General features: G+C 37.8%; 1 protein-coding gene across 1 annotated transcript in view; it reads left to right on the top strand.

Moving 5' to 3' along the window:
• Positions 1–3,240: 3,240 nt before the first annotated feature.
• The window catches only part of LOC107293492 (bifunctional epoxide hydrolase 2), a gene marked incomplete at its 3' end in the record, with an annotated part of 13,127 nt that continues 913 nt past the window's right edge, over positions 3,241–15,454 (top strand). The window contains exons 1-4 of the mRNA XM_015822645.1: positions 3,241–3,398; positions 9,498–9,582; positions 12,350–12,509; positions 13,992–14,182. Coding sequence (XP_015678131.1) covers positions 3,292–3,398; positions 9,498–9,582; positions 12,350–12,509; positions 13,992–14,182 — 543 coding nt within the window. The remainder of the gene's footprint in view (positions 3,399–9,497; positions 9,583–12,349; positions 12,510–13,991; positions 14,183–15,454) is intronic.

Below are 15,454 nucleotides of genomic sequence, written 5' to 3'. Positions count from 1 at the left end.
ATCCTTTCAGCTTGTGACGAAATAAGATGTTACAGAAAAGAACAAGATGTCAGTTTAGATATACAAACCCAAATTCTGACTACAACTAAAAAACTAACAATGCAGAAGGTAACAGAAGAACTGGAACAATCAAATACTAAGACAGAGGACTCAATTGACCAACAAATACAGTCAATGGAATATCCAAAAAAGGGACTGACAACACTGAAAATGGAAAAGACTTTCTATATAAATCAGAAGAAATTTGAGGAGCAAGAAGAATAATAGACTGAATGGAAGATAAACATACCAGGACAATTATGGGGATTTGGAATAATAGGGAGATGATTTAAGGAATACAAATGGGCTAGCCCTTCCCAAAAAATGACAACTAAATGGTCTCTCTTATTCCAAACAATATATATATAATAATAGAGGGAGATCTATTTGATGATTTAAAAGCGTTGACATGGAAGGCTAGCTGGCAAAGAAAGAAAGCAAGAATAAGGCTGAAGAAAATTAGGGTTTTGATTTATCAGAGAGGATTTTATATTACAAATTAGAGGGTCAAAGGGAGAAGTTAAGATAAGGGAAATTTTGGTCATTAAATTTAAAGCATTTGGAAATCAGTTGAAAATAAGGATGCTATTTGTTTAATACTGAAAAATTATACCCAAAAGAAAAAAAATTATGAATATGTTTGATTTATTGATGGGAAATGGATAACTTTTAAGAAATAGAACAAGATTATACCCAAATAGGTAAGATGTATATTTTGAATATTAGATTCTGTTATGAATTGAGATAAAGGAAACTTTGGTTACCTAAAACCTGGAAATTATAAATATCAAATATTAAATTTGAATATTGATGGGAAACTAAAAATTGGGGAAAACCCCCAATAACAGGACATTGATTGACTGTAAAGATTGAATGTAAAAGTAATTAAGATATGTATAAGCTAAAAAATTATTGATAAACGTAATAATGATGTTTCTATTTAGTTGATATAATAAGAACTGTGTTAGCTTAAATATGAAATAGTAGATATTAAGGGAAAAAGAGGAAATATTTGAGGTTGTAGTTTGAGATTTGTACTAAAGATTTTTGTATGTTACTGAACTATTGATTAACCCAGCCACCACATTGCTTTTTAAATACCTAAATGTAAAATTAGAAAATTAATAAAAAATATTATTAAAAAAAAGATCGACTGTAAGCACAAGATGGGTTTCACTTCAGAAGTTCCAGTGAACATGTATTCGGCCAAAGCATGAGAAGGTTGATCTGAATTCTATGAAGGATGGAGAAAAAATCTTGAGAGCAGCATTCCAGAAAAAGACTTACATTATAGAAAGAGTTGCTTCAATGGAACCTACTAGACCATTTAATGAAAATTCAGAAATAACATTGGCTTCAAGACCTTTATGTCTAAACACTAATGGTAACAATATGGAAAGCTAATGAGCCTGAACTCTTTATACAGGAAGGAAAATATGATTCAGTAAATAGAATGGAAACTTGATAGGACAATTCTGATGACTGGAATATAACCATTGAAGGACATAATTTGTTCAAAGGGAAAAGTTATAATAGAAATAAAGGAATATGTGAGATATATGTTAAATCTATTCAGAAATCCAAGTAAATGAATAAAGTGATTACTGATGGAATTAAATGCCAGTAAACCTGAAATTTGTAACTGAGAATATTCTAGAGTATATCACAATTTGAGCCATTGAAAATAATTAGGTAATTACGAGAGATAAAAAATATTGCCATACTAAGCTTAGCATATTTTTTAAAATTGAGTCAACTACTTTAGTAGATGGTGGGGATGGCATAGACATAATTTACACTGTATGTTTCTGGTAAAAAAAATTGTCACAGTAATCCATGATATTGTATCTAGCTTGGTATGAATGGAATGACATATCAGTTAAGTGGATATTCATCAATGTTTCCTCAACAAACACAAGAGGTACTGAATGGGCTGCCATTCCTGTTTCCAGGAATCTTTAAAAATTTTATTAGTGCCTGGATGAGAAAGTGAAGGGAATCTTTATAAAATTTGCAAATGACAAAAAAGGTTGGACAGCTAATGCTAAATACTACTAATAAAACTAAAACTAAAAACTTTGTTGATAATCTAGAAAAATGGACTGAAAGTTACAGAATCAAACTTTACTAAGACAAATGCAAAGTTCTTTACTTAAGAAACAGAAGTCAGGTCCACAAATATAAGATCGTGGTTACCTAGCTTGGTAATAATCCTTGTGAAACAGATCTTGGATGAGTACTTGACAGCAAAATGAATGTGAGTGAGCAGTATAGTGTGGCTGCAAAATTAGCAAATGCACTTTATTCCTAGGTCAACAGGAATGTACATGTAAAATCACAGGGGGGGGGATTAGCTTCAATTTACAATGCAGTACTCAGATCTCAATGAGCATTGTGTTCAGTACTAGACAATAAGTAAAATTCAGACTTTTCTGAACAGGTTGAACAGAAAAGAGGGAGAAGAATAATCAGGTTTCATGGAGTCTGTAGAAACTAGGAATAGACTGGGTTCAGGGATACATCATTCTTCAAAAGGCTATCACAGAGAAGATTAAGACCTGCTCTATTCCCTAGAACAGGACTTTTCAACCTGTGGTATACCATCGGTGGCAGGTGGTACGCGACCGTCCTAGACAAGTGTAGCGGGGGGGGGGGGGAAGAGAGACGGAGAAGTGCAGCAGGAATTGTAAAAGAAACTAACTTGCAGAACAGAAGAACAAAGGATATGTTGGAGAATTAACCTTTGCCATACTACTGTCTAAGGAAAAAAGTTAGATAGCCATCTGTTGAGACTCTACAGTAATATGGACATTTGCCTCTGAGCAGAAGATTCATGCCCAACTCCATGAATCAATCAGTGATACTTATGGAATCTCCATTTCAGAGAAAAAGCATCTGATTGATAGCTGCCCAGATAAGCACCAACTTTTGTTTCATGCGTTGCTTATAGGCATCCAATTCATCCAGTATAGGAAGTAGCTGGGAGGACCTTTGCTGTGCCTTTCCCCCCCCCCTGTAGCCCTATAGCGCTAGGACCCAGAATACTTTCGAGAAACATCAGACCTATCGTCTCTGGTTTCAAGGAGGTCGCTGTGAGTCGCCGAGGGCGTGGCCCAATGAGTTCCTACACAGCGGGGAGGTGTGGCTTGCAGGAGGGCGTGGTTTGTGTTATGATTTCTCTTAAGTGAGAGTATTGTACTGTGCTGTACTGTAACCTGCTTCAGAGCGTCTGGTCGGCCGCCTCGGAGAGCTATGGCGGGGAAGCGGCCGCTAGTAGTCTTGTTCGACCTGGGCGGCGTCCTTTTGGGTAGCAGTCAGATACTTTTCCGAAATCTGGAGAAGACTTTGGGCCTACCTGGGTGGGTAATCGCAGGGAGTAGAAATGGTGATGGGGGTCTGCCTGATTCTGTTTCTCTGTGTCTTTACATACGTCGACTTTAGCAATGCGTGTGCTGCGCCCACCCGCAGTTATGATCCAAAACTTAATTTCTGCAAGTGCGGTTGGCTTAATAAACATAAACGCCTGTGGCGCTTTCGCCATGTACTTCAAGGCATGGAGGAAAAGCTTTGCAGTTGATCGGTGTCGATCGACTTTCACTGCGTATACGCAATACGTTTTCGCACGTATTTATTCAAAAGCTCCAAGTATTAGACGTTGACAATTCAGTGTGAACTTCACGAAAGTCTCTGGGTGAATGGCTATTTTGAATGCAGGAATACGGAAATATAGCCGGCATTTTATCCACTGATCTGCGGCACTTAGAGAACCAATGTGCTCAGTTCTTCGGGATTTTGAAGAATTTTAAAATAGAGAGAAATTCCGATGCTGTCCTGCAGTTAGCATTATTATGTTAAATGTAAGCAAAGGTGTTGTAGTAATTGTTATTTTCATAGTGTCACTGATGTGTGTGATACTTTATCCAGAATGGGGAAGCAAATCCATGTGCCAGAGAACTTAGTCTACAAATTATGTGTGGAAAATGAGGACAAAACGGAAGGAAAAGTAAATCAGGAAATAATGCACAATAATTGTACTTAAGATTTGTCATGGCAGACTGTTCCCTAATTGATTTAAGATGTATATGCTGCTTTTTATTGTAAACATCTCAAAGTAGTTTACAACCATTATAAAAGCAGTCCATTGAAAAGGCAGTTTATATATTGGAAGTTACTGCTTTGGTAAGGCCAGTATAAGAAGATTTAATTTAGCTTAAAGGATGGCAATGTTGAGATTCTGCAATACCTTAAAAGGGGTTGTCTATGGAGATTCTCAGTCATCCAGGTCACGGTTGTTCCAAATGTGCTTTTTTCTCTTTCAAAAGGCAACTGGACTTTTTTTCCTTGAAGCTTCTTGGATGAGAAGCAAAACTTTGTCAAGGAAAAACAAAGGTCAGCTGCCTTTTGAGAGAGAGAGAGGGAAAAAAGACCTTTGGGACATAGAAGGGGGCTGTATCCCATTGGGCAGGGGCCACTGTAATTGTCAAGCCCAAGAGTCTTTCCAAAGATTCTAGATGTCTGGGATGATGATAGTATAAATCGGTGTTTCTTAAACTTGATGGCCCCAGGATCCTTCCCATTTTTAAAAATTAGGGATGACCCCAAATTGTCTTCTGCTTCTGTGAGTTATATTTATCAATATTTATCATTGAAAATTAAAATAGATGCATTTGTTTATAGAATCATGTAAAAATAACAATATTAAACCATTCAATATTAACAAAAATTAAAAAAATCATGAAAATACCTATATTTTTAACAAATAATAACAGAAAATGACATTGTTTTAAATGTTTGCTAGTATCTTCACTATCTGGCAAATAATTTTGATTTTGTGAAACCCTGGGAGGCTCTTTGGGGAGGGGGACCTTCAGAGTTCCTTGGACCGTGCTTTACAAAACATGGGTATAGAGGATACCTGGTGCCAATTTTGGAACTTTCTAAGCTAGTTAATAATATTTTCTTCTGTATATTGATTCACACAGCTTATTTTGTTAGCTTTGTGGGTAACCAAGGCAGGTTTTATAGTATTGCAAAATCATCACAGGTTTCTTAAGGTATTTGTTTAATTACTTCCTTGAGACATAATGCACTAGTTGTTGCTTTTCCCATGGATATTATGTATAACAGCTCAGTTTGGTAGAACATTATTATCCTTATAATAATGCATAGGAATCTGAGATCTGCCTAAGAGGAAATGACATTGAAAATCGGGATGACCATTGGTCTCCTAAGCAATATGCTCTATCAGAGCTTATTGTAGGGTTTGTATACATAAAAGACTCTTTTTTACCAAGAGGGCCTATGAACAGCTTTCCTATCCTTCTGAAAAAGTAAGAATAAAGTATAATAACAATAATAATAATAAAAAAAGTTGGAAGGGACCTTGGAGGTCATCTAGTCCAATCCCCTGCTCAGGCAGACTACCCTATACCATTTCACAAGGCTTTTTTTTCTCATAGAACGCCCAGAATGGAGTTCTGGCACCTTTTTTGGATGGAATCTTGTAGGGTAGGCAAGGCGGGTTGTATGATGTGTGTGAGTTCCGGCACCTTTTTTTTTTTTTTTTTTTTTTTTAGAAAAAAAGCACTGCCATTTCAGACAAATGGCTGTCCAGTCTCTTCTTAAAAACTTCCAGTGTTGGAGCATTCACAGCTTCTGGAGGCAGGTTGTTCCACTGATTAATTGTCCTCACTGTTAGGAAGTTTCTCCTTAGTTCTAGGTTGCTTCTCTCTTTCGTTAGTTTCCATCCATTGCTTCTTGTCTTGCCTTCAGGTGCTTTGGAGAATAGCTTGACTTCCTCTTCTTTGTGGCAAATTGAAATTAGATAATTGCTTTTTTTAAAAAAAAGTCCATTCATAGTACAGGGGGAGGGAGGATTTCCCATTCAGAACAGATTTACTTTAATTGGTTCATCTAAATTCCTTCCAAAGAAATATGATAGTCTTAATAATGCAATAGAGACAAATCAAAGATATATTTTTCTAGCTTAACATAAAGCATGTGATCACAAGCATATTAAAGAATTATATGAGCTTGTTCCACGTTGAGAGTAGGATCCTCACAGTAAATTAAGTCAACCAAATAAATTATTAAAAAGTTATCCAAAAGAACATAAAAATATTCATATATCACATGAAGACCTAGGCAATTTTTGTTAACCCACAATTTATTGTTATAATGGGCATTCAAATTTCCCATAACAAGAGTTGAAGGGAGTTATACATTAAGGATCCTCTTTAATGCAAATTAGCAAGATCCAGTTGAAGGTGTTGAGAAGTAGTTTTCTTGGGACCAACCAAAAATATCACAAAAAGTGTGAAGCAGTACTTTATTTTATTTATTTATATATTTATTTATATTTCATATTTCTTAAACCCCCATCTCCCGCAGAGATAATTTATTTTTTAGTTTATTTGACTCATATTTATGACGGTTGCAGTGTCCCAGGGTCATGTGATCCCCTTTTGCAACCATTGGACAAGCAAAGTCAATGGAGAAGTCAGATTCACTTAAAAACCATAAAGATTGTAAAAGATTGTAAAATGGAGCAAAACTAATTTAACAAATGTCTCACGTAACAACATAATTTTTGGACACAATTGTGGCTGTAAGTCAAAGACTGCCTGTATTAACTTTTGTCTCAGAAAAATAGCATGTCAGAAAGATAGTTAAACTAAGTTAGGCTAGATTAGATTAGACCTTGTACTTTCTGAAGACATGGAGCAGTTTTCAGAAATTATAGAGAATCTGCCACTCCTTACATTATAGGTTTTAGGCATAGCTTATCCTACTCAATGATTACTCTGAGGTTCTGAGCTTGAAAACCAGCATATAGAATGTATTGTATCTGGATGCCTGATTAGAAGAAAGAAACTTGGAGGGGCAAATGCAAATTCATAGGACAAAAAGTAAGGCTTAAATAGATGATCGTTTGAGGTTGCTAGAAGTACTGTATTGTAAGGCAGTGGTTCTCAACCTTTTCTTCACCACGGTCCCCCTTTAAATACCTTTTGTGGCCACAGACCACAAGCCTTCATGGGCCCCCTGTGATGATATCGCAGCCCCACAGGGGTCTGCAGACCACAAGTTGAGAACCACTGCTGTAGGGAATGGAGATAACAAAGATGCTTTGAGGTATATATAGTAAGTACAGAGGTGCGTTTAAATCCAAAGCTAAAAAGTCTTTGAAAATAAAGAATATGGATTTAAACAATTTAAGATGGATTCTAGACACATTTAAAAATTTGGAACTAGAGAAACAGCCAGGCAGAAAAAAGTTGTAGCTACCGAACAGTGCAGTAATGAGTTCTAAGTACCTTTTTTCTTATCTGGAGGATTTGCAAGAAAAGGTTTCCTCCAAACTGGTGTGACAGTACTTACACAAAGTCACTTTCAGATTATAGGAACAAAAAATGGTGAATTAGGTGGCATACAAATAAATTGAATTTTTAGGGCTACCTTTATTAAATTCATATGTTGCCCATCTCACTATCAAGGGATTCTGGATTTCTTACAACAGCGTTCCCAACCTTTCCAGCTTTGTGGACCAGTGGGGGGGGGGATTGTTCTGGGCAAGCGCGCACACTGCTCCATTTGCGCAAGCGCTGGGCATGCACACCTGCCGCTCATACAAATGGAGCTGCACGTATGTGTGCTCGCCTATCGCTCGTGCAAGTGGAGTTTTACACAGCTTTGCGGACTGGTGTGGGGGAAGAGGGGATGTTTCCATGTAAGTGGTGGGCAAGTGTGCACACATTGCTCCAGTTGCACAAGCAGCAGGCACACGTGTCTGCCGGTCGTGCAAATGGAGCTGCGTGGGTGTATGTGTTGCAACCTAGTTCCAAACAGGCTACAGCCTGGGGATTGGGAACCTCTGGCTTACAACATTTAGATTTCCACCCCAATCTAAATGACTGTTAGTTATATGAATAATTGTGCTCTGTATTGAGATTCCAAATAGGTGAAATTATAGTTCTAGCAAGATTATACCTAGTTATACTTTAGGCTTGCTGATATTTTCCATGGTTACACCATACTATATCTTTTTCTCCTTTCAACATAATGCAGAATATTTCATTGTATAAGCGCTGTTGCAATCTTTCTGAAAGGATTAGGATGCTCTCGCTTAAATCATATTTGAGAGCTAATGTTGCATAGGGTTATGGTTGTGTAAGATCCAGATTCAAGTAAGATAGATCATGGTTGAGCAACACACAACTATGTGCTAGTCATTCATAGTAGTCCATTATAAAGAGCTATCAAAACAGTATATGATTTCCAGTATAAAATGGGATAATGTGTGTTCTTTAAACATCTTCCTGCTTTATAAAGGTTCTTTGGATGTCTGTGCAAATTCATTAGTAGCTCTCGGAAATATTACTAGATTTGAAAGAGATTTTATTTGACCCATATTCCAATAATACTCATTTAAGCCTAGTATGTAGCTATAAGAAGTCCTCCACAAATGTCCTCAGATTGATTTTGCTGTATAAGGCAAGAGACCAAGGACTAACTCAAAACAGTGACTCTTACATTTTTTTTCATAATGTCAGTTTCTGAATAGGAACCAGAAAATATGAATAAATCTATTATTTCTTTTCTTATTGGACTGAATAGGTCAGTCCATTTCTAAATGTATGTTATCTTGGGACATGCATATGGGAATTTAACACATTCATATTTTTCTAAGACTTGCATTGCATTTTACTGATATTGCTGTAGCAAGGTCTGATTAATTATAGTTTGGTATTTAGATGCACAGTGTTTATTTATTTATTTATTTATTTTTATTTATTTTATTTGATTTATATCCCGCCCTTCTCCCGACGGGACTCAGGGCGGCTCACAACATAATTAAAACAAAAACATACCCACAATCCCCACCAAATAAAACCAAATTAAAACCAAATATTTTAGAGTTGTGATGTTAAAATTTTCTAAAAAACCCAATTTAAAATCCTCCCTAGGCTAGGCCCGCTTGTTGGAAAAGCCATGTCTTGAGGGCGCGGCGGAAAGTAAGGAGATCCGGAATCGTCCGGATCTCGGGGGGTAGTTCGTTCCAGAGGGCAGGGGCACCCACAGAGAAGGCCCTCCCCCTGGGGGTCGCCAGCCGACATTGCTTGGCCGACGGCACCCTGAGGAGACCCACTCTGTGGGAGCGTACCGGTCNGGTCACGGCCGACAAATGGTCATCCAATGTCAGCCGCGAATCCAGGAGGACTCCCAAGTTGCGTGCCCTCTCTGAGGGGGCCAAGATTTCGCCCCCTATAGTCAGCGATGGTGTCAGCTGGCTATGCCGAGGCGCCGGCAACCACAGCCACTCGGTCTTGGAAGGGTTGAGCCTGAGTCTGTTCCTCCCCATCCAGACCATTGGTGTGATGACTGAAGCCCAACTGCTGTCTGCCTTGAAAAGAACCATTATTCCCCTAATTTATGTGAATGTGTTTTTCAACTTCCAGAGATTTCTTTCAAAAAGTCATTCGGCATGGTGGCTCTGATGGACCTTTCTCAAAAGGGATGACTGGACAGATTGGATTAACTCAGGTAAGAGTTAGCTGCTATTGGAAGAGAACATAGTTCAAGGAAGAACAAGTTGTCTGAAGACATAAATACCAATGCTCCATTTCTGGCTATCTCCCTTTACACAAAGGGTTTCTGTGCATCAGGGCTAGGGAATTCCATAGAGCAGAAAAGGGATGGGTGAGATGAGTCTGGTTCACATTATTCAGGATACCACAGAAACTATTTAACAGCAATAGCAATACCACTTAGATTTATATACTGCTTCACAATGCTTTACAGCACTCTAAGAGATTTACAGAGTCAGCATATTGCCCCCAACAATCTGGATCCTCATATTACCGACCTTGGAAAGATGGAATGCTGAGTCAACCTTGAGCTGGTCAGAATCAAATTCCTGGCAGTGGGCAGAGTCAGCCTGCAATACTGCATTCTAACCACAGTGCCACCACATATCATGACAGTTCCTTGTTGTATTTAATACATTACAAGATGTTTCAGCTACATCCTTGCCTTTCACTCTTCAGATGATCTTGGGTGGTACACTTGCTTTTGATCAGAGATGCTCAATTACCAGGTTTATTGGAGGAACCCTTTTTCAGGCTGAATTCTGAGATTTCCCTAGAGCAGGGCAAAAGTACAGTGTAGGAGTGAAGCAATTGTCATCAACATTGTGTGAGTCATGAAGATGATGCGTATAAATATCACTGAGCTTAGCAAAGCCTTTCTTGGCATCCACTAGTCAGTCTTTCCTTGGTTCTCCTATGAGGCCAATGGCTAGGATGGTCCCTATTTACCAGATAATCCCTCCAAGATGGCTGTTTTGTGTGAATGCCTGAACCTGAGCATTCTAGATAGCCTTATGGATCAGAAAAGGTTTGTGAGTTTCTATAGATCAGACATTAATACACAGTTTAAAAACTCATTATCTATAGAATTGATCATAAGCCATCAATTAGAATTTATACTTATAAGTGAGGAACACTGAAATAGATTAACAATCCAAGTTTGCTGTTGAAAAATACTCAAGACATCAGAAACCCTTACTGAATATAAATATTTTACCATTTACTTCCAATGTGTGTTTTACCAATAGAAGAAAATATTTGTAGCTCAGGGTTGAACTGTGACGTCCTTAGTGCTCTCTGAGTTTGGTTGTTTTTCTAGCAGATGTAGCACTGATGCTGCTACCTAGTCAAGTAATGAAGCCGTGGTAGCGCAGTGGTTAGAATGCAATATTGCAGGTAACCTCTGCCCACAGCCAGGAGTTCATCCTGACTGATTCAGGGTTGACTCAGCCTTCCATCCTTTTGAGGTTGATAAAATGAGAATCCAGATTGTTGGGGACAATATGTTGACATTTGTAAACCGCTTTGAGAGTGCTTTAAAGCACTATGGAGCCACTTTTCACTATAGTCTGAGACTGCTTTAATTAATGTGTATTTATATCACACTTTTCAGCTAAAAAGGCTCCTGGAGCAACAAATTAATCACTAGAAATCTTATTAAAAATGATAAAAAATAAAAAGGATGGGAGTAGGAAGAAATTAGGATATGTTTTAACTTGGGATCTCCTGGCCACACAGGACATTCCAGGTTCAGTTCCTAGTACAGCCAGATAAAATGAACTCTGGATGAATGATCTTTTGCTGAGACTGGACTTAAAGTGGGGTGGGAGAATGAGATCTTTCAGAATAGACAGTACCACATCAATGCAATGCTAACATCCATGGTGTCATGCTTCATGGAGACATATCTATAAATGTCAGGTCTCCAAACACTTAAGGGTTTGTCTGTGGGATGCCTCTGTTTCATGAGCTGTACTAACTGCCACTGTGCCTCCAGGTGTGATTCAAGATGCTACTTATCACCTACATAGCCCTATGTGGCATGAGGCTTGGTTATCTGAGGGACCACTTATCTCCTGTAATTTTGCCCAGTCAGTAGAAACCTACAGGGTTACCATGTTCCTGGTCTCTTTGAACAACACAATCTATCTGGACCCAGGAAGTATGCCTTCTCTTTTGCAGTGCCTGCCCTCTGAAATGAGGTTCCCTCTGAGATCCATGTAGTTCTCACCTTTGTGTCATTCCAGAAGCCTTTAAATATCTGACCTCCCAAGTCTTGGGCTAGCGTGCATGGCGGCTCTTGATAGTTATGTTTTGTATATATTTTTCTCTGTTGTTTGGGCAGATTCCCATCTTGCATGCTTTATTTTGTTCTCTGCAGTCAGTGTGGAATGAGACAGTGTTTAAATTGAAAAATAAATAAAATAAAACAAAATATTCAGACATTGTCTTGGCAAAAAGCTCACAAAAATATTACCCAGTAAAATTATGTCTTCATTGTAGGCAAAAATGCACACATAGAAATTCTAACCACTGAAGCACATGTAAACCAAATCTCTTACATGGTTGATGATACGGGATTTAAATTATAGACTTTTCCCCCTTTCCCCATGTTTCAAGTGGATTATTGACCATTCTCTTGATGGCCTTGGGAGGCATCTGATCTATGCTGGCACAGTGTTCTCTCTATTGTGAGAACAGTTACTTTTTCTCTCATCAGTTTCACTTCTTAGAAATATAATATTTAGGAACCATCATATGGGGATTTTTCAGGAAGCCCAAACCAGAGACTCCTTTATAGCTTATGAAGTATCTCCACTTCTATTCCTAACCAAGTCATCTTCCTTGTTTAATATGCTTACAATGGATATCCTTATCACTTTATTCTGTCCCACTCTGTTTGTGTTAAAATAAAAATAGTTGTATTTTAATCTCTGTTTTAGCTTATTGCTGACTTTGAAGATGATTGCAAGAAAGTTTCTTCTACTTCTAATATCCCCCTCCCTGAAAACTTCTCATTGGGCGAGAACTTTGTCGAAATGATGGCGAAAAGTGGCTTTAGTGTACCCTTCCTGAAGGCTGCTATGCTTCTCAAGAAAAATGGTAAAACTTCGGTTGTGCAGGGCAGTGGCATAATGCCTGCTCTATTTATTTCACTTTATTTATTGTCAAATCAATTCAGTATTTTTTAAACAAAATACTCTATTTTTTTGAGAAGGTGACCACTCCTTTAGAAGACACATTCCATTCTCTGCATGAGAATGAAGGGGAAAGAGTAAATTGCCTTTTCCAAGAAGGTGCATGTCCTCTGTGCTTTTTATAGTTATTTTAGCTTTAAGAATCATTCCTGTAGATACTCAAGGATAAGCCAAAGAATTTTAGGTTGTAAAATACTACTACAAAGATTGGTTTTCACTTATCCATCTATGGGTTTATTTGAGAGTATATATGGTAATTTTTTAAAAAATATCCATATATTCTCAGAGATAATCTGACCTTCAAACCTTTGGCCAAAATACTGTGAAAAATGTGCCACCTGCCTATAAACCAATTGTGAAAATTAAAATGTACAAACATTTTGAGGGTTATTTTGGTTAAAAATTCAAGGTTAGCTTATTCATGCATATGAATATTATCATTTGTTGTTGTTGTTGTTGTTGTTGTTCACAGTCTCCTGTTTTCTAGGCCAGCATCTTAACCATCACACCAAATTGGCTCTCAAATATATATGATATTTTTCTGCCAAGTGTCAGGGTAGTGATCAAATGCCCAGGCAATTGGTTCTTTTGGATCCTGAGATAATAAGCACACCAGTAAATAAATAAATTTTAAGCTTTATTATTAGCTCAAACATACAAATTTAAAAATATAAAATGAAAAGCATACATACCAAACCAGATGATAGCCAAATCTCTTACAAGGTGTTAGGAACGCCTTAATAACTACAGTAGAGATACCTCAAGGGCAGCCAATACCTAATGCTAGGTTCTAGGCAGAAGCTTCCAACAAACTATAACAACCTCATGGTCTTTATCAAAACCTGGCACCATGATTTCATGGCCCTGCTGTGATCATGAAATTGCAAGACCTGACCTTGATTGGGTGGCTCATGACTCTGGGATGGGAACCAAAAGTGATATTTTCACAGATATCAGCTGTCTCCTCCCCTTTTTTTTTATTCAGCAAGAAAGAGTAATAAGCAGGTTAGCTCAGAATGGGCTCTAAACTTCTAGACTTTTCTTAATATGACTGTCATGGTTCCAATAGATGAAACCATTTAAAAGAACTTCAAGGCAAGGATTTCTTCCTTAAAGAACATTTTATTTAGAAAACAAGATATCGGCACATACAAAGGTGAACCCAAGACTAAAAATCCCCTCCCCCTGGTTACAAAGTTACAATTGCATTTCCCACCCCAATGTGCTGTCATTAATCACATTCACCAATTGTTACAAAATGCGAGGCTCTCCTCCCAGGTCTCCAGCCCAGTGCTTTAAAGCACTCTCTAAGTGATTTACAGAGTCAGCATATTGCCCCCAACAATTTTCATTCCTCCTCATCTATTCAATTTCTTACCCTTCTCAGGTTTCAGAATTGCTGTCCTGACAAATAACTGGATTGATGATACTCCTAGCAGGCATCACACAGGGTTTGCCTTATGTCTGCTGAGGAAATATTTTGACAAGGTGATAGAGTCATGTCGGATTGGCCTGCAGAAACCAGATCCCAAGATTTATGAGTATACATTACATGAACTGAAGGCAACGCCTGAGGAGGTTAGTGACTTCTCATCCTTTCCTCTAACAGATTTCCAGCTTTGTCTGTCTGCATCATTCACTACATCAGCTTCTAGTTTGTAGTAGAGATGATAATGTTCTAAGGTGCTTTGTCATGGTCTGGAGATATTTTTATTGGGATTCGGTTCTCTCTTGCCAGTTTAGATTTCAGAGGTGAAATCTATGAAACCTCAGAGCAGGGGTGTGACGTGTTGTGACGTGTTGCGATTTTTTTTCCCCCTTGCCGGAGCTGGGGTGGGCGTGGCTTCCATGTGATGCATCTGGCTCATGGGCCGGCAATTTGACACCCCTGCCTCAGAGGAACACTTTGAAGCCTATTAAACACAATTGTACTTTGAGTATTAATAAAACCTTGGAGATCTATTAGCAGATTGTATTTCTCTTTTTAATTTCTTTGAAAAGTAATTGTGAGGGAGGGAGATTTGACTAGAATTCCACTTAGAAGATAGGCAGTTTCCCATCTTTTCTCTAATAGAGGCAACACTGTGATTTGCTGTATTAAACATTTTAATAAGGGCAAACAGTAATGTGTACACTATGTGCCTCAAATAAGTGTGATAAAGATGGAATTAACCTAGTCCTCCATGCTGCAGATCTTAATTTCCCCCTCTTCCCCCCTTCCCCAAAAAGCTTAAAGCTCTGCAAAGAAAAAACTCCGAAATACTGTATTGTCTAGTTTTTCTTTCTAAATCTTCTTCCCTGTTACCTTCACATTCTAGTTCTAATGGTTGAGGATATGTTTAAAAATTTATGCAGCAGTGGCTATTGATCTTTTTAAACATGGGATTAATGAACAAGATCCTTTATTTTGAGGGAGGGCAGGCTTCAGTGCAATATTTTATATCTTATTCTTTCCTGTTCTGTAAATTCATGTTGCATACTTAGTACATATTGCAAAGTTCCACTTCTCTGGATTGCCTGAATAAAGAATTTTTTTTGTAGAATATGGGCCCTTCACCTGCAGCAGATCTTTTTCCAAGTATAAATTTTTTATTATTTTCATCATAAAAAAACATCACAAGTATATCACAATGCTATAAAAAAGCCCCACCCCCCACCCCCCACCCCGGACTTCCCAAACCTAATCCCAGGATACTATTCAAATAAAAGTAAACTAATATTAATATCCCTAACTCCACAAAATATCATTCTACATAAGTAGGTGAAATATATATATAAAAAAAGAACAAGTTAACTAAAAACCTAAATTATATTCCACCATTCTATGCTTTTTTTGAATATAAGCAATCC

The sequence above is a fragment of the Protobothrops mucrosquamatus genome, unplaced genomic scaffold, assembly GCF_001527695.2.
Source record: "Protobothrops mucrosquamatus isolate PMUCROS unplaced genomic scaffold, P.Mucros_1.0 scaffold1633, whole genome shotgun sequence".
NCBI lineage: Eukaryota > Metazoa > Chordata > Lepidosauria > Squamata > Viperidae > Protobothrops > Protobothrops mucrosquamatus.
Note: the sequence above shows the minus strand (reverse complement) of the source record. Positions and strands in the feature narration are given on the sequence as shown.